General features: G+C 36.1%; 1 protein-coding gene across 5 annotated transcripts in view; it reads right to left on the reverse strand.

Annotated features, from left to right (window-relative positions):
- Positions 1-18,477, reverse strand: part of HOOK3 (hook microtubule tethering protein 3) — an 81,456-nt gene that overhangs the window by 2,743 nt on the left and 60,236 nt on the right. For 3 of the 5 annotated variants that reach the window (XM_032744307.3, XM_030258123.4, XM_032744308.3), the window contains 8 exons: positions 16,220-16,307; positions 11,951-12,028; positions 11,234-11,268; positions 10,361-10,443; positions 8,939-9,039; positions 6,949-7,053; positions 6,772-6,843; positions 5,192-5,328 (listed from right to left, as the gene is read on the reverse strand). In XM_032744307.3, the coding sequence (XP_032600198.1) occupies positions 5,192-5,328; positions 6,772-6,843; positions 6,949-7,053; positions 8,939-9,039; positions 10,361-10,443; positions 11,234-11,268; positions 11,951-12,028; positions 16,220-16,307 (699 nt within the window). Of the gene's footprint in view, positions 1-2,907; positions 5,329-6,771; positions 6,844-6,948; positions 7,054-8,938; positions 9,040-10,360; positions 10,444-11,233; positions 11,269-11,950; positions 12,029-16,219; positions 16,308-18,477 lie in introns of those variants that run through there. The other 2 variants (XM_030258125.4, XM_002189459.7) reach the window with 2 other exon arrangements.

Consider the following 18,477-nt stretch of genomic DNA (forward strand, 5'->3'; position numbering starts at 1 on the left):
GATTTGCCATCAGAGCCAACTAATGCAGAAATATGCTTCAGGATAGTCCTGCACTACCTTGGCATGGCTCAAAGGTGAAGACAGAATCTGGAGCACAGTGAAGCTGACAGCAACACCATCCTCCAGCAGATGAGGACTTTAATTTAATTAAAAATGTAAGAATCTTCTTTCTAGCTCAATAAGCTCAGGTTCTTACTCATTCATTTTGAAATGAAAACCAAAATGCAAAATGCTGAAAGAATGCTCTTCTGATTTTTGTACTGACTAGTTAATTGCATCTGCCTCCTCCACATTCAGACCAAAGAAATCACACTTTATTGTTAGTTACAGCCCAGCTGTATCCTGATCCTCCCTGTCAGGATCACTGACAAACTTCTGCTGCGTTTCTGGACTTACAGAGGGGAGACAACAGGAGTAAGCCAATCCAATCAGCCATGCCAGGATATGTTCTTGATTCCTTAAGAGTGACAAACTGGAGGCATGGCTAGAATCCTACCTAGAATATACTTGCTCCAAAAACCCTCACCACTTGGAAGCATATCCTGATAGATCCTTTTAGCTATTTATTTATGCAATGCCAGCTGAGGAAAATGTCTGCTAAATTTGAAGTTTATCAATACAATCTTACTACAAAACAGAGTCCACATTATACCTAAAACACATGTGCAAAACCCCATAATAAGTCAGTATTGCATAGCTGACTGAGTGCAAAAATACCTCCCTTATCAATCCTTGCGAAAAGTCAATATGTTGGGCAAAAATAAAAAAATGTCTCTTCAGTAAGTAAAATGGAAATGTTGTTTTGCTTCATAAGAAAAAGGGAAGTTAGCCACATTCAGGGTTTGGATTCCTCCAAATCACTAACATGAAGAAAATCAAATGGTGACATTAAAATATCTTACAACTACCAAATCTACAGAAAATGTCAACACTTCAGGAAAATTAAACCCACTCAAAATCATTCAGGAAGCTGTTAAGTGTATGGTCTCATATACTAGAGAATACAGGAAAAGCAAAAGCTATTTGCACATGTCAAAATAACAAGGACTTTAAAATTGAAAAAAAAAGATTTCATCTTCTTGACAGTTACACATATGACTTACTATATGAGATCATAATAAAGCAGTAATAGGAATATTCACTATTAATTCTTTCATGCACATAAAAATGCCAGTGCTCCCTGCAGAAGAGAGAGATAAAACGAGTGACACTTGAGCAGGACAAGATTGCCATTTGATTATTTCCAAACAGAATGAAAGGCATCTTGTAGCCATTATATATTTATTTAATTTTGAATACACAAACTCGTGTATATTCCAGACACATACTTAGCTTTTGCTGGGGGCTGTATTTTTCTTTTTTTTCCTTTACTTATAGAATTTTTTCCTCCTAAGTTGCTAGGAAACTAACTACTGCGTACTTATGAATACTTATGGGAACTTTAGAAAGACAAAAGAAAGTGCCTGGAGTCGGAAGAGAGTAGCATCTGGCTACTCTTTTTTCTCGGGGAATTTCTCTCTCTTTGCACTGTGGATGAAACACACAACCTTTAAATTAAATTACTTCAGTTTTCACACCACTTAGAAAATACATGTTATGACCCGAGTGGTTATGTGTTGCTATCAAGAAAAGAGGGAACCTGAATGTTTTTTTTTCTCTCATGTCTGATTGGATATGCTAAAAATTCAAATCTCCACAGAAGTACATGAACTAGACTGCACATCTGAACCCATCATCATTTTAGGTCAGAAACTAAGATTCAGCTCTAAACAATGAAAATATTTATCCTAAAAAAACCACACTTATCTGTTATCTTTTATTATCATTAATTAAAACCTGTCAGAAAGATTACTCTGGGCAGATCCTCAGCACATGTCCAGAGAAGTACTTTCACAAACTCCTCAGCTGCTTTACCTCTGATCTGGAGAACCTTTTCTCTTTCAGCTCAGTTCTAGGGTCTTTTTTTCTGTGGTGTGTCAGGACAGGATACAGCACTGGTGTAGCAATTACCACTACAATTTTGATGTAAATAGTCTTTCTTGCCTCAGGGGAAAAAGGTATTCCTAAAAAAACTTCTCAGAACTATCTAATGAACTGAGAGAATTCTGCTCCATAGGTTGGGGCTTTTCCTCATATTCTTTAATTACTCAAGGTAAGACAAATAGGGAACATACACTGGTAGCTCCCCTGTATATATGTTTATTCCCTGGAGTCACAGTCTGAGCTCCTTCTTTTTCTTAATATACATTGATTACAAAGATACGTAACAAGCAAGCAAAATAATGAAGCTGAACCCTTTGAATCAAGAAGTTGTTCTTGTGAAAGAGAAGGTTTAATGATGTTCACCACTTGCATTCATCCACACACAAAGATTAAGAATGGATGTATGCAGCAAATTTAAGAAGTAATGCACTGAAGAAAAAAGGATTGAACTCCTCTTAATTACTAATAGAAGACATAACAAATGAATTACTAGAACCAGATGTAAGAGTGCAGTACATTTTCAGGTTTTTATATTTAGCACAAATTCTGGGAAATACCAAAATTTCTGCACATTTGTAAATTCTCAAAGATAAAATAATTGTTCACTTGCCTAACAATTACTATGAGCAACAATAAAGCTCAGATGCAATATGAGTTTTGTTGCTCTTTGATGCTATATAATGATGCTATCTATTTTTGAAGAGAACTACAGAAAACACTTCAGTGTCTTATCTTCAAGGGAAAAGGAAAGACAGAATCACAAACAGAAGAAAAGCCAACAACCACCAAGAAGCAAAAGAAGCTGTGAGAGACTGGAAAGTAAAAGCCTAAGACAAGGTTTCTAACCAGCATCTGTTCATCTCCTAACTCTCACTGGAATTAGCCTGTGATCAAATCTTTGGAGGCAAAAGAGTAAAACAAATATTAACATAACAAAAGCAATTACTTTTATTCTAGTGTGCTGATTGTGTTCAAGTTCTTTTAGATCTGCACCTAACAGCAGTAAGTAATTAAATTACTAGACAAATCTGAGATAAAACTTCCCATTAAGCTTCCATCCCCTTCTTTCACAAACAGCCCTTGGCAGCTTTGTAACAGAAAAATTAGCTAGATTAAAATTAAAATGGAGCTTTAGGTATTCTTAGGTTCTTGCTCTGGGTGATATAAAATGCTGTAACCCCAAAGAGGAACTTCAAATTCCCTTAGAGGAGTGGTCTTGCTCCTGTTCACATACAGCATGTGGTGTAGAGTTCTTCAAGTCATTAAAATTGATTGCACAGTGAGATCTGTAGAAGCTATCGCACACCAACTGTAACCATCTAGGTGATTACAGAAAGCATTTCTATACAGAGCACTCTGTATCTCAGTAAGAGACAGCAGACTGAGCATATCGCCTCACTGAGCTACAGAAATTATCCACAACTTCCTTTGCATTGTTACCTTTCTGCACACAAGAAACTTGCTATGTCTCATCTCATTTTTGCAAGCCCATACCAATCATATACTGCATAAGTACAGAAAATTTTTAGAAAACCATTTTTTCCCAAATGTGAGGAATAGAATATAAAACTTTAAGTAGAATTCAGCATCTGTTTTCTGGGAAGGGGTGGGGTGCATATGGGGGTGTAATAGGAACTGAAATATTTTTCAGGCACATACTGAATGCATTTCTTAGCCCAGATTAAAACAGATTGAGGATAAAGCAATAGTTCCTAAAAATGTCATTCACCTGTTTATTACCCCTTAATCTAGGTGTGCTTGTTTTAATTATCCATTGCTCATTCTACCCAAGTTTTGAATTAAAACAGACATTCAGATGATTGATAAATGCTAGTATCTTTTCTCTAAAGGGATTTATGCAAAAAGAAACGTCTCCACTTAGAAGGACATTAGGATCAGGTGAAAGAATAAATTTATAAATGGACTGCCTGTGCATTAGAGTTCAAACAGTCTCTAAATAAAAACCAGTCTCTAAATTTAAAACTGAATCACAACAAGATGTATAAATATGAAACTTCCAGCCAATACTCAGGTTCTCTGTGTCTATCAATTCTTTGACAAAAATGATAGGGAATGCACAGAATTGGTCAGGGAAAAAAAGCACAACTTTGTAGGAACAGAACCTAAATAGGAGGAGCCTCCATCCACTGATCAACTTGAAGGTGTTACAACAGTTAATCAGCTATGCACTAAAAAGGCAGTACAACAAATCACAACCAGTTTCCAACACAGTCAGCAATAAACTCACCTGAAGGCACTGGTACCATTAGTAAGGCAACGGATACAATTATACCCTGAATCAATATATTAAAAGCAAGTCTTTTAGTAGGGGATGACAACTGGAATACATTAACAATATTAATTGGGGCCTTGATCCATTATTGTTCATCCATAATCATAAAATCTTAAAAGAAATGTCCTTTTTAAATGGATGAAAGAATAGCAGATTAGCCCATCCTAAATACTTCTCCACCTTTTTAGAATATGTATTTAAGCAAACGCTTGATAAAGAAGAGTGGAATAAACCATTTGAAAATATTAATCTCTCCCAGCAAAAGAGGTAACACCAGTTGATAAAGAAAAACCTGGAAAAAGATCATCCTGCTTCCCTAAATGCCAAGAGTAAGAGCAAACTTTGCACTTAGGAGATTAAAAAAAACCTCAATCTTTCTTTTTCTCATTGGTGAGTTTTTAGTATGAAACATATTTCACAATAATATTTTAATCTAACTTTGTATTTCTGTAATGAGATTTCAGCATTTTTCTGAAGCAACAGGATAGGAGATGAAATAAAAAGCAAATTCCCTTTGAACAAAAACAGTCTTATAAAGCATAACAACTCTTACAGGCACAAAAGTACCAACTGTGATGAGAAATCTATATTGTCATATGGTCCACATGAGGTTTTTTGTAAGAGACCAGGCTTCATACAAATAAGACTGTCATTATACAGCACTCCTCTAGATGCTTTCAAAATTTTGGCACATTCAGAAAACGCAGAGAGAAATGAACTCCAAAAAATACAAGCAAGGGGCATAACAGAGAAAAAAGAAAGCATAATAAATCCCTTTACTGAACAGTAAAATAGTAGCAGTAAGAAGGGAGAAAGAGAAAGGATGCTGGTTTATTTTCCTTGAATGCTGTCACTTGCAATAGAAGTGGCCTGGATCACAGGGCAGTTTTCTTTCTAAGGGCAAGGCTTCTCTACCTTGCTGTTGCTGGCTGGACATGACCAGGGTAAGATCTCCTTGTGCTCGTGGCTTGCCTTTGTCTAGCCAGGAAGGACTGTCCTGAGCCTGTACTAGCCAGTCTGTCTTCTGCTGCTTTTTTATGCAGAGTCATCCCCTGTGGACAAAGAGAATTTCTCAGTGAATACCAATACAAAACGCCTTTATTCATTTACATTTTGTTCATTACTTATCTTCATACTGACTAAACCATTTTGAATTCCATATGCAAAGCATTTTATTTTCAAGGACAAAGGTGAGATATCCTTCCTAATACTTTGTGTGGAACTCTTACTCTTCCCTGCTGTCATTCTCCAGGTTTAGAGTAACCACCTAATAACTCAATATATGCTTCTCATGGCAATTGGACAATTATTTTCAAAAGGACTTCCCCCAGTTCCTGGCTCCTTTCAGCATGTGGACATAAAAAACTACTTGTCTTCTGAATAAAGTTTAGGTATTGTCATCATCTGTGTAAACACCAACTCCTATGTCAGAAGCACATCTTGGGAGACAGTATGCTCTCATCAGCAAAAATGCAATGAGGAAATTAAGAAAGCTGTGTGGGTTGTGCAGCTGTGCATAAAAGCAGAGGCCAATTACAGAATGATACAGACAAAGCTATTAGTGACCATCTTAGTGTTCATGATAGCTCACTGAACTGTGAGTCTTACCTCAGGCTTGTCTTCTACTTGCTAGTGGGACTTATGTTATAAAATTGGCCAAGGACAGTGGTCATTTGAAAATACTTTCAATATGCAAACAAATGAAACACTCTGCTTGAGTTTAGAGTTGCTATTCATGAAGATAAGAAGGATGGGATGTAGAACAGCAAGAAGAAAACTGTTTCAAAGGAATACTGAGAGGAGGAATTTGAATTCTATGATTGAGCAGAATGAAACATTAAAGATATAGATGTCGATGAAGAGCAGATTCAATACAACCAATCAGTCTGCCAAAGGGAAATCTTGAACACATCTGATGTGGGTGACAACTTGTCTGGCACACAGGCCCAGGAAAAAGCAGTATGGTTGCACAGACCCTATCTTCTATCTAAATTTTTCTTTGAATAATTTAAGTGAGGGTCTTGCTGATGTCCTCACTCTTCGTATGGGGCTAAATTTGCACCCAAGTTAAAGGGATCATTCCTCAGAGCACTCCAGCTGAATTGCAAGTAAGATGAATTGCTTTGATTGTGCCCTTCATTAGAAACAAATGGAAGACTGGAAAGCGGTGAATTAAAGTAAATTTGAGGTCTGTAATTTGTGTAAGTGAACGGCTGGGATTACAAAGTAGTGATCTGAGCCATTTCTGATTTTAAAACTTAAAATTACGAACTTCTTTTTTTATTTTCCAGAAGGTTATTATAGGAACAGACTCTTACATAGAGATAACTTAAGATTACTAAAAATTGCTTCTGTGTTTGTGTGCTGGAAAATGCTTTTCAAACAAAAATACTGTAAATGAATGAATGCTGTTATAAACATGCCAGAAAAAAACAATATTGGTATTTTCTTTCCTTTTTTTAAATTTTCAATTATAAGGTTTGTGAGATTCTTACCATGTTGTACCAGGCACTAACGATAAATTTCTCCTCCATTTCTCTTTGACTTTTTGTTTTCTCATATTCTTTCTATAAAACAAAATAATCCATATATTTAAAGCCGAAGTATAATAGAAGTATTAGTCTCTAACTAAAAAACAATGAGTTTTTACCACAGAACACAACGATTACTACCTCCAGGGAATGAAGCATTCTGTCCCGCTCCTGCAACTGATTTTTCAGTGCCTGAATCTCAGGAGCAGCACCCTGGTTCTGTTTAGGATCTAATGTGCGGATGACCTGTAAGAGAAAACCAGTTCGATTTTTATTAAATTCAGCAAAAGCAATCTTGTTAGGGAATTAAAACCTTTAAAGTCAGGTTAAAATATAAAAAAAAAGTAACTTAAAATATGTCTACCTCTCTCATCAACTGTGACATATTAGAGCATCTGAACAGGGCCCTCTTTTACAGGACGGGGAAACAAAACTACTGATAAGAAAAAGTGATACCTAAAAGGTTCAGTATCCCAGATGCACATCTGCAGTTCCTAATGCAGGCTACATTTCCTTGGAGCCACAGTGGCAGAAAAAACTTCTGTAAGGTTTCTCTTATCATGGCTATGATTTTCCTGCCTGTCAATTTCTCCTGCTTGAGGAAGGACTGCTTCTGTCCTTATGGATATTTGCCATGGTTCACCTGCCTGGGGTACCAGGCGCTTCTAGGTAGCCCTGTTAAGCCAAGAAGTACCCTGTAGTACTGTGCATAATTGTTATGCTACTAAAAAGATCAAGGGACATCATTACAGTTGTATGTGTCATCTGAGAGTGCAAGCAAACAGAGCTAAACCAAGAACAAATCCAGCAAATTGCCTGAATTATGAAGCCTTTAATAGAAAATGGCTTGAAACTCTTTAACAACCTCTGGCTATACAGAAATAGACCTCTCTTCTTTCATCTTTCTACCTATTTCAGAGCTGTGTCCAGATGCTGAAATAAAACAATGCTTTAAAAGTAAGTGAGATATTTTTACAGTATAGTAAACATATAAATCCTATGAGGAGTGGTTGAGGGAGCTGGGGGGTTTTAGCCTGGAGAAAAATTAACTCTGGGAGCTCTTATCACTCTACTTGAAAGGAGGTAGTGTACACATCCCCGGAGGTATTCAAGGAATTGAATGTGGCACCTACTGCCATGGTCTAGTTATGATCAGTCAAAAGCTGACTTAATGATCTTGGAGATCTTTTTCAACCTAAATGATTCTATTATATAAAAGCATGTTATTTTTCTAAGAAAAATAACCTGGATACATTAGACCTGGATATACCTTCCATAGTAGACTATAATCATTCTACAAAAAATACCCTACACCTAAACCCATCAGTAATAACAAAAATAAACTAAAAAAACCCAAACACAAATAAAATGAAAGCTGCTAAGAAGATTACAAAAAGTTAATCTAAGTAATTCATGCTACTGTCCTATAAAACACCCTTTAGTAACACAGTACATACAAATATACAAATCTTACTGAAAAGGGAAATGCTGTCTCTCAGGGGCATATACTCTAAGACAAGACAACCAGTATAAAATGCGAGGGCAGGGGGAACAGCGGAGAAATTTCTTTGTGAGACATGTCACAAGAAGTCATTTAGGAAACCCCACAGAAGTAAAGGCAGAAATCATCAAGTTTTGCCAAATTAGGAACCTACTTACAGATTCCAATGTAATGACATGCCTTTAAAGACTCAGAAATGCTTTTAAGACACTCAAAATAGCCAAGTATAGTAAGAGAAGAAATGGGACTATGATTAAGACCACAATATTGCCATTTCAAAGCTAGTAGTATACCCTTATCCCCAGTACTTAAATATTAGTCACCTTCTTGACAGAAGCATATATTAAATAATAAAGGCAAAAGAGAATGCTGAACATCATCAAAGAAATCTAACAACTACTGAAGGCAATCCAGTCAAAAAGATGACTTTACTGCAAAAAAGCATCAATAAAAGAGTCTCAAAAATGGGGTAATCTTTTGCAGAATTAATCCATATTAAATACTGAAACACTAAGATGATAACCAATGGAGCTTCCTTCTCTTTAACTTGTTATACAGATACCTCCTTCATTTTTATTCACACAGTGGACATGTAATACTGTTTGACAGGTGTGGAACACATCTACTTACGCTTTTGGCCTTTTCCAAATACTTTTTGTATCGTTCTTCCATTTGTTTCATTTCCTCCTCCTTTTTCCGTAGAGCTTCTTGTAATTCTTCAATTTTAAGTGCTTTATGTCAAAAGATGCACACATTGGACAATAACATCAGTATATTATGCATATTTTTATATTTTACAACAGATACATCAGACACAGCTAAAACATATTTCAGTTAAGAAAAGCTGACATAAGAAATCTGATGTGGCAGATATCACAGATTTAATTACTGTATAGCTCAGAAACACATTAAAAATATATACTCCTATAAAATCTCAGAAAAATGATTTTTTGGGATATAATTTTGCTTTTTAAAATTTTGAAAATAAAGAGAAATGGAATCATAAAGCAATCACATCATTGAACACATTTAGAAAATGATTTTACTAATGACTTACAGCTACTATAATATCTTAGCATGTATTACAGGCAAATATTATTTATATTATTTTATGGAAGTGGAATAATTCCTAAGAGGCACAACTCCTGCTTAAATCTACTAAAATGCAACATGAATATACTAAATTTAATTTCCCTTTCACATTTTCTTAAGCAGCAATTGAGACCAGTAGGACAATTTAATTGCACAGATTTTTCCTGTGTTGGTATAAAAATATGTCAAGCAACTACTACTTCTACATCTTCTATACAACTTCTCAGATCTCAGAAAACAAAATTATATTTTTTGTAATTTTTTGCTCCATCCCACTATGAATAAAATAATTTTACCACAAACCAGAAAAGCTGCCATTGGTTACAATCTTTTGCCTCATTCTAAAATAACTAGTCTTTTGAAAAATTCAGACTACCTCCCTCATTACTTCCCTGGAAAGACATAGCAATAATGTGCTAAAATCCAGCTAGACACTGGGTTCTGCATACCTTCTGAGCAATATGATATACATCTCACGTTCTCTTTGACCAGTAAAAGAAAATTTGCTCAAATTACAACACATTTTTGAAAACACATTAGAGGAATATATATCAGAAGTAAAAATGAGTCAGTGACAACAGCAAGGGTCTTCTAAATTAGGGTCTTATGAGACTTAGCAGTTATGGACAGCTGAGGTTCAACAGCAGTGAGCTGGCTTTTCTATGGCCAATGTCCCTGGGGTTTGGGACTAGATGATCTTTAAGGTTCATTCCAACCTCTTAATTCTATGATTCTATGATTTCTTACTACAGTGTTTCTAAAATGTGATTCCCATGCAACTCAAGCGTTAAAAGCATCTTTTTGGTCACCCTAGTTTCCAGAGATATTAACAACATACATGTCACTTCCATTAAAAACACACATTTTGCTTACCTGACACCTCCTTTAGGTATTATAATTAAAGATGTTGCACCTGAAATAATTTACAAAGAAAAGAAATGGACTGCATAGGTAACTCACAACTGTTGTTGCATCTTGGTTCCAAATCTTCAATAATAGCTCGTTTCTTCTGTAGCTCATTGTTAGCTTCATGGAGCTTCTCACTGTTACAAACCACAGAAGCACATATTGTTTCCCCAGCAGTACTACTGTGCTTGAAATCAGCACTAAGTAGAACAGAAAATCCTCAGAAAGAGATTATTTCTACGGGTATGATTGATTTTCTTTTCTACAGAGCATAAGGACAAGTGACAATATAGACAATATCGTTAACTAACAAGTAGAAACACTTGTTAGTTAACATGTGTTTTGTATGGATAACAGCAACAGCAAACAGTTTCTTTGTCAATAACTGTACTTAATTTAGAACTTACAGTTAATTGTACAATGAGGGCCTAAAATGAATACTGATAATTGATATCACATTGAGGAAAGAATGGCTAAACCCAAAAGCAACAGAAACTGCTTTCTGCAAGACAGTCAAAAATTTAGGGAAGTAAAAGATGTGCAAAAAAGCACAGTAAAATGACAGCACTTCCCAAAGTATTACTTCTATGCCATAGTGTACATCAAAGAGTAAACAAACTAATTTTGTTTATATTAACATCCTTCCCTCAGAATAAAATTAATTAGTTCTCCTGAGCAAAGATTTGCACAATGTTAAGCAAAGTTTTCTACTCAACACAAGATGATGGTTCCCTCATCACTCTTAATTTCACAATGGTTTTCTACAGGAAAAAATAGAATCTGAACAGCATATTCCCAAATATTCTTGTGTTATCTAATTTCTCTTAGTTGCATTTTTTCCAGATCCATCACTGCCTGCCTTCCTCACTATATGGAAAAACACATAATTTCAAACTGCAAACAAAATAGGCAAACAAAAGTACTTACAGATGTTCTTCAAGTTTCTTTTTCAGAAGAACTGACTAAAATAGAAAGTTAAATGTTTTATTTTAATGTATTGCAAAGATTTAATGTATTTTTAAAATTATTTTAAAACATGCAATTTTAACATTCCAACCAAAATCCGACTTTTTAACTTTAGTTTTAGATGACAACTGTAAAGCCTCTGTGGTACCTTTCTCTTCACAGCTGTGTGACTTCAGAAAAATTAGAACCCTTTACAACTTTACAAATATTTTCCCAGGAACTAGATCAACAAAAGTAAGATCCATAAATGACAGAATTGTAAGGCAGTTGTTTTAATTTGTTCAGTCTTTTGTATTGGAAAGTGCAGCAAAATTTGCAAGAAGAGCTATTGCATTGCAACTTGCATGAAGACATGTAGCAAATTAGTTGAAGTAAATTCCCATCCCCACAGAAACTAGAAGTAGAGTATTTCTAACTGCAGTGTAGCAAAAAAGTCACCTTTTTTTGTGTTTTTTTATTGTTTACAGACACAAAAAAAAAATCACTGTACAACTTACAGTGTTCCACTTCCTGATTAAATCACATTTAGATAAGCTCTTTGAATAAAAACTTTGAAGTAATTTTTAGATTTTAAACTCATTTCATACACAGTATTTTTAAAAAGGAAAAAAAAAAAGCAAACTCAATAAATGTCTATGAACTGAAAGTAGTGTTAAGTAAATAGAAAGCCATACTCACAATAGCCTTGAGCAGAAGCCCATGCCAAGAAACAGAGATGACATTAGTATAAAGCAAAACAGCAGCCAACAGAAGAAACTATTTAGAAAGTCATGAACAGAAAAAGTTAAAGCTATGCATTTTTCACGCATGTGCAATTTCTTCCTCTGTTCTCATGAGCAATTTTCATCTTGTAACATTTTCTAAAACATTTAACTAAACCCAAAAACATAAAAATAATAAAGAAGTACATTTACAAATCATTGTGTTTAAATCAGAATTCTAAAGGAAAGCAACTGCTATTTAGGAAAGTAATTTTAAAACAAAAATCATGTAACTAAGAAAACCAAGGAAAATAGCCAGTCTGCTGGACTAGAACTAGAATTAAGAGATGCAGGTGTTTTTGTGGTGTGATGCTGAATGGTGTTATTGCCACACTGACTGAATACAAAGCAAATGTAGAATATTTAAATCTGCAGCTGCCTTTTTAGTTTGTGTTTGTACAGTATTAATCACATGGGAGGGTTAGCATGTGACTGATGGTCCACAACACCATCAAAATACAAGATAAAATAATCAACAAAATTACTTCATTGTTTTTCTCCGATGTTCTTTATACAAAGATTTAATCACCTTGCTAACAGAAAAAATTACAGTGTGCACTCAAAAAGCTTTTTAGTTTGGTTCTACTTCAAAATACTGTCTTTGATCACATTCCTGGGGCATGTTTTTACATTACTACAAAAGAGATTTGCTTACCTCATGACAAGAAAGGTGGGGAGCCATAAAAACAAGTCAACACAGCACTACTGATTTCATAGTCAGAAATTTGCAGCAGCTAAGGATCTGCAGGTTTTTGGCTTTTTTCTTTTTCTGCAGTCTTCTGAACAGCTGCAGCAACACTACCCTTTTATGTACCAAAAAAATATCTGTATGCCTCTTTATCAGTCACAAATAATTTGAATTGTCCCCATCACTTGTATCTGATCATTTAGGGGACTACAGGCTGACTAGGACAAGAAAGGAAAAACCTGGAAGCAGTTCCCATTTCCCTAAGGTAACAAAATCAAAATTGAACTCAGCTTTTTTTTTTTTTTTTTTTTATCCTTTTATTGCACTTGGGTTTATCTTGAAACAGACACAACTACTAATCAACACTGACTCCACTGGTGTATTATTTACCTAGCAACTGCACTGTTGAGGGAGTAACCTCTCTTTCAGCTAGATAGATCATGTTTTCACACCCAAATGACTAAAAGAAGCAGAAATGTGTTTACCCACATTAACTGACCCAAGACACATGATTAAGAAAGAGACAAAAACACTCAATGTACCATTCTTGGTAACCAAACATCCCATACATACTTGGCAGACAAAAGTCAGACAGATCATTCTAAAAATGGGCAAATATTACTTCTGGGGTTTTTTCTGCAGTATCAGTAAGCTTTAAAGACTCATACAAATGTAAAATGTAATTACTATAGTTGTTGTCCTCTCATAAGGAGAGAACAAGTCTTTTTGCTTGAAGTTCCTTTCATGCTTAAACAAAACAAAGGAACAAATCTGTCCCATTTTTCAGGGCAAAATTTGATTTTATTTTAGATAAAAGTTAGGGACAGATGGTAAGGTTCTGGCCTGAGGTTAAACTAACTTGGCAGGGTGTGGGAAACTATGGGTCATCGTGTCAAAAGACTGCTGGATGAGATCAATAACACTGCGAGGTGATGAAAATCACAGAACAGCACCATGATGGATGGGCAGATTTTCAAGAATGTTGAGAGTAATGACAGAATGGCTTGGGTTGGAATGGACATGGTCCAACCCCCTTCAACAAGGAAGGACACCTTCAACTACATCAGGTTGCTCAACGCCCTGTCCAACCTCGCCTTCAATATTCCATGGATGGGGCATCCACAACTTCCCTGGGTAATTTGTTCCAGCGTCTCACCAAATGAAAAAGTGGCTGAACTTCATTGCTAACTGAAGAGGTAACAGAATTCTCGGGACCTTTTAGGGAGGTGTTTATCAGTAACAGCATGTAATGCCAAGACTGCCTATGTTACACTGTGGAAAATATTAGGCGTGGGATGGATTTAACAAGTGGGGCAGAAGTAACTAAAGGCAGGGTGTTTATATAGGAAGGGATTAGGGCAGAGAACAGGAGAACAAAGATGATAAAAGACAGTAATAAGACATGCAAATGATGTAGTCAAAGCTATTCAGGTAACTGTGGAGTAGCCCCACATGACTACTGCATTCTGGAAGACAATAAATCAAACCTGTTCTGAGCACACCAGACACAACTGAGTTGATTCTGTAGTCTGAAAGATGGGAGTAAGGAGGCCTTTGCCTGGCTAGCAAGGTAAGTAACACTCAGAATGGACTAATCATGCATCCCAACAGAATGTGTCAGTGCCCATCACAGCCTAGCAGCACACAGCTGCCTTCCACTGCACTTCAGTACAAAATCAAAACTGTTTGTCCCTGTGGACTTTGGCACAGAGCATGTTACACTACAAGGACACTTGCCTGGGTTACAACACTACCTTGACACCTTTTTGGGCATGTCTAAAAATAACTTCAGCTTTAAAACAAAACACAACTTGAAAAAAACCAAACCAAACAAACAAAACTCCCCAACAAACCTGTGCTCTCAACATACATTTCAGGACTGAATTAAAATGAATTTTCTGGATTGAATACATTTATAGTGTAAGTATGTAAAAATATGAATCTCAGTGCATTTGTGCAGAAAAATAGCAAAAACCAGAGGAAATTAGCTGAAAATTATGTACTGGTGAACTGTATACTGTGTCTCTCCTATTGCTTTTTCTTATGTTTCTGAAGAATCACTCTTTTTGTATGCCTATCCTACAGATAACTTCAAGTAGTCTCAGCCCATCTTTGACCTACTTGAGCAGCTGGGTTTAACTTCTGGGATTTACTCTGCTTTACAAGGGAGATTGCATGAGGAGACCACAGTGTCAGAGGTTCTTGCATTTTCAACATTTCAATGAATCTACACTCACTCTTTTGCTTCCTTAAGAGTAAATTAAATCCTACAGATCGAACTCAGCAAAACAGACCATGGGATCAGTGTCTATAAATTACCATGCTATGGTCAGACCAACGCAGTCACACCCTAAATTACTGACCCAACCAGAGCATCAAAACAGACACAATTAAAATTGCAGCAAATAAAGCTGAATACAATTTGACAGAGATAATCTACAATACTCAGTATCTGAAAATAATTCTTTCATATTCTTGTTCACCCTGAAAAGATTTTGGCCAATAATCAAGACAACAAAGAATATCTCAGACCTATTTTAATGTGCATTCTAAAACACATTCTAAGTTACTCAGGAAAATAATCTTGATGGAAATCAACCCAGTGTTTAACATTCATATAGTTTATTCTGAAAATTTAAAGGGCAAACTAAATTTACCAAACTCTTAAATTTAACAAACTCTTAAATGAACACAACCATCTAATAAAAAAACTTTCACTATTTTATATAAATTAGTTAAAACAAACCCACAAAAATAGAAAGCAGCACATTACAGTTTGTTGCCAGTTAGCAACATGATACACTCAGATTGTGAGCATAAACTATGCACATACAGTCCAATAAATCTCTGTTTTCAAGAAAGTTCTAGAGCTTGTTTTTTGAAATACAAGAAAAAATAAACAATTTTTGAGTGGAAGACTGAAAGTTGTTTTCCACACTAGCTCAGCTACAATGTGTATTCTTACATTTAAAATAAAGTTAACCCTGTATACAGAAACAGAAAATGCTGCATTGTGTTGAGAGCCTAATTATTCGACTTCTTTTTTAGTTTTGGTCTGCCTGGCTTTTTTCATTCTGAGATACATCTACATGAAGAATTAAAGACCTTCCAGTGGCTGGAAAGCCCTTAACTTTCATTAAGAAAACTAATCCAAAACGACTTCAGATGCTTTATTCATGGAGAATCGTTTCCTCAGTTCCCTGCAAAGCTCTCTATTCTAATTAAGTAATTTTAATGATGAGTTTTCTATTGCAACAGACACAATTATTCAAATAAAATGTGTGATGCCTTCTCTACATAGGATGGTTTTCTATTCTAGACAATTGTCTTACATCCTAGAGAAGCAAAATTTATTGGTAAGATCATACAAGTAAATACACAAAACTATTCAAAATCTCAGTTTGTATAATCTTTTCCTTTTTTTTTTGTTTACAAAAATGTGAAAGTTTCAAAAATGGTAACTACTTGAATGTAAGTTTGATGTACATTTCTACTTACATCTTCAGCTTTTGAACCTTGATCCTGCAAAGATTTTTGTAGTTCTTCAACCTGGGACTGTACTTCCAGAAGTCTCTGATTTACCAATCTAGGAAAGAGACATGATTTGTTTTTCAGGAGAGAAAAAAAAAAAAACCAAACTGCAAGAGGAAGTCTCAGATTTTTAGTATCCAGTGTTTTCAGATCATCTACACAAAAAAAATGCAATATTGTAAATTACTCACAAAAAATTACAGCAGTAGTTAAGAGCTCACAGCAGTTCCAGAGATTGTAACATCCAGATGTTCATCCAGAACATTCTCATATTCCTCAAGGACAACATACACGTATGCAGAAATCAGTTATATCCATTAAATCAGTTATATAAATACATGTAAGAAGACCTTTTAATAGTCAGTTTTACTGTGTGAGACCAAATAGCTTATGCTTCTACACTGCTACAGAACCCTATAAATCTGTAGGTTGGAAGGGATGTCCACAGGCTGCCTAGATCCAACCTCCTCCTTAAAGCAGGTGCACTTACAGCAGATTGCTGGGAACCATACCCAGTACCACGTTTGAGCACTTGTAAGGACAGAAGTCTAACAGTCTATTTGGGTTTCTCTTCTAGAGCTCGGACCCATACCCCATATTTTGTCTGTTGCCTCCTGTCCATCCACCACAACCTCTTGACAACAACCCAAATCTTCTTTCTACCTTCCCATCAAGCAGATGCAGTTCACAGTACTCTCCTCTATGTCACCTTTCCTTTGGCCTGGACAAACCCAGTTCTCAGTTTTATCCCTTCTATCACACATTACAGTGTCTCTCACCTTAGCAGTATTCTGCTGCACTTCTCCATGTCCACATTTCTCTGGTACTGTGGAATCCAAAATTATATGCTCTGTCCACAGGTGATATAATAAGGACCGATGAGCAGTGAACAGTCATTTTCTACACCTCAGTGAGGACTGTCCAGATCACAGTCAATTGCAAGGTCCCCATATCCCTTACTACCCACTAGGACCCCAGAGTTTTTGCAGCAGAGCTGCTCCACAGCCAGGGACAGGGATCTCATCAGTTCATTTCTCTGGACTGTTGAGCTCCTCTGAGTAAGTTTTCCCTTTCAGGACACCCCAAAGTGGTATAATTCTCAAACTTGCTAAGAGTGTAGCCCCTTTTATCAATGAAGTTGTTAATAAAAGTGATGAACAGTGTTGGTTCTGGTACTGATGACTGAAGAACTGGTCACCAGCTGGGTTTCATTTCACTGACAATACTACTTTAGGCTCAGGTGTCTGATCACTGTCCAATCAATTTTTTTTTCTCACTTTACTGCCCATTTATTTATTTTATATCTAGCAATTTTGAACATAAGGATACCATGGGGCACTTGATCAAAGGCTTTGCTAAAGCTAAGTATCGTCCTCTGTTTCACCCTTCTTCACATGTGCTGTCTTCTCATGGTTAAGACAACTAGATTAGTTAGGTGTGATTTGCTTGGAATAAATTCATGTTGACATTTGCCAATTACATTCCTGTCCCTCATGTAGCTGGAAATAGATTCCAGATTGTTTTCTGAAATTTCCAGAAAGCAAACTGTGACTGATCAATCTCAATAGTTCTTCATGCCCTTTTGCTTGCCCTTCTTGAGGGTGAGTGCAGTATTTACCCTTTCTCAGGCTTCAGGCATCTTCCCCAGTTGAAGGGGAAGATTAGATAAAGAAGAGATTCAAAGCTCAGATACAAAGCAGCCTCACATCACTAACAGCCAAATACTGTGGCATACTCTGACGCACTCAGTCTGGCCTCACATATGTCTGCATGCTGACTGGCTCAATCCAGCAGGGTCAGCTAGAGAAGGCTGCCAAGGAACATGTCCTGTTGAGTTTTTAATACATACAAGGATGGAGACAACCTCTCTGGGCAACATACTCCAGTGTTCAGCAACCCTCACAGTGAAAAAAACTGTACATTCTCACATTCAGATGAAATATAATGTGTTTTAAAACTCTGACCACACCCTCTTGCCGCATTACAGGGTATTACTGACAAGAGTCTATCTCCCCTTTATTTAGACCCTCCCATCATACACTTCAATAAGATACATTAAAAAGATCAAACATAAGCCTTCTCTTTTCCTGGCTACATAGTCCCTATCCCTCAGACTTTACTCATACAAAAGACTCTGCAGTCCTAAAATCACATCCTTGTGGCCTTTCACAGGACTGATTCCATTAAATCCATGTCCTTCTTCTCTGGGGGATGCCTGTAGGAAG

The sequence above is a fragment of the Taeniopygia guttata genome, chromosome Z, assembly GCF_048771995.1.
Source record: "Taeniopygia guttata chromosome Z, bTaeGut7.mat, whole genome shotgun sequence".
Lineage (NCBI taxonomy): Eukaryota > Metazoa > Chordata > Aves > Passeriformes > Estrildidae > Taeniopygia > Taeniopygia guttata.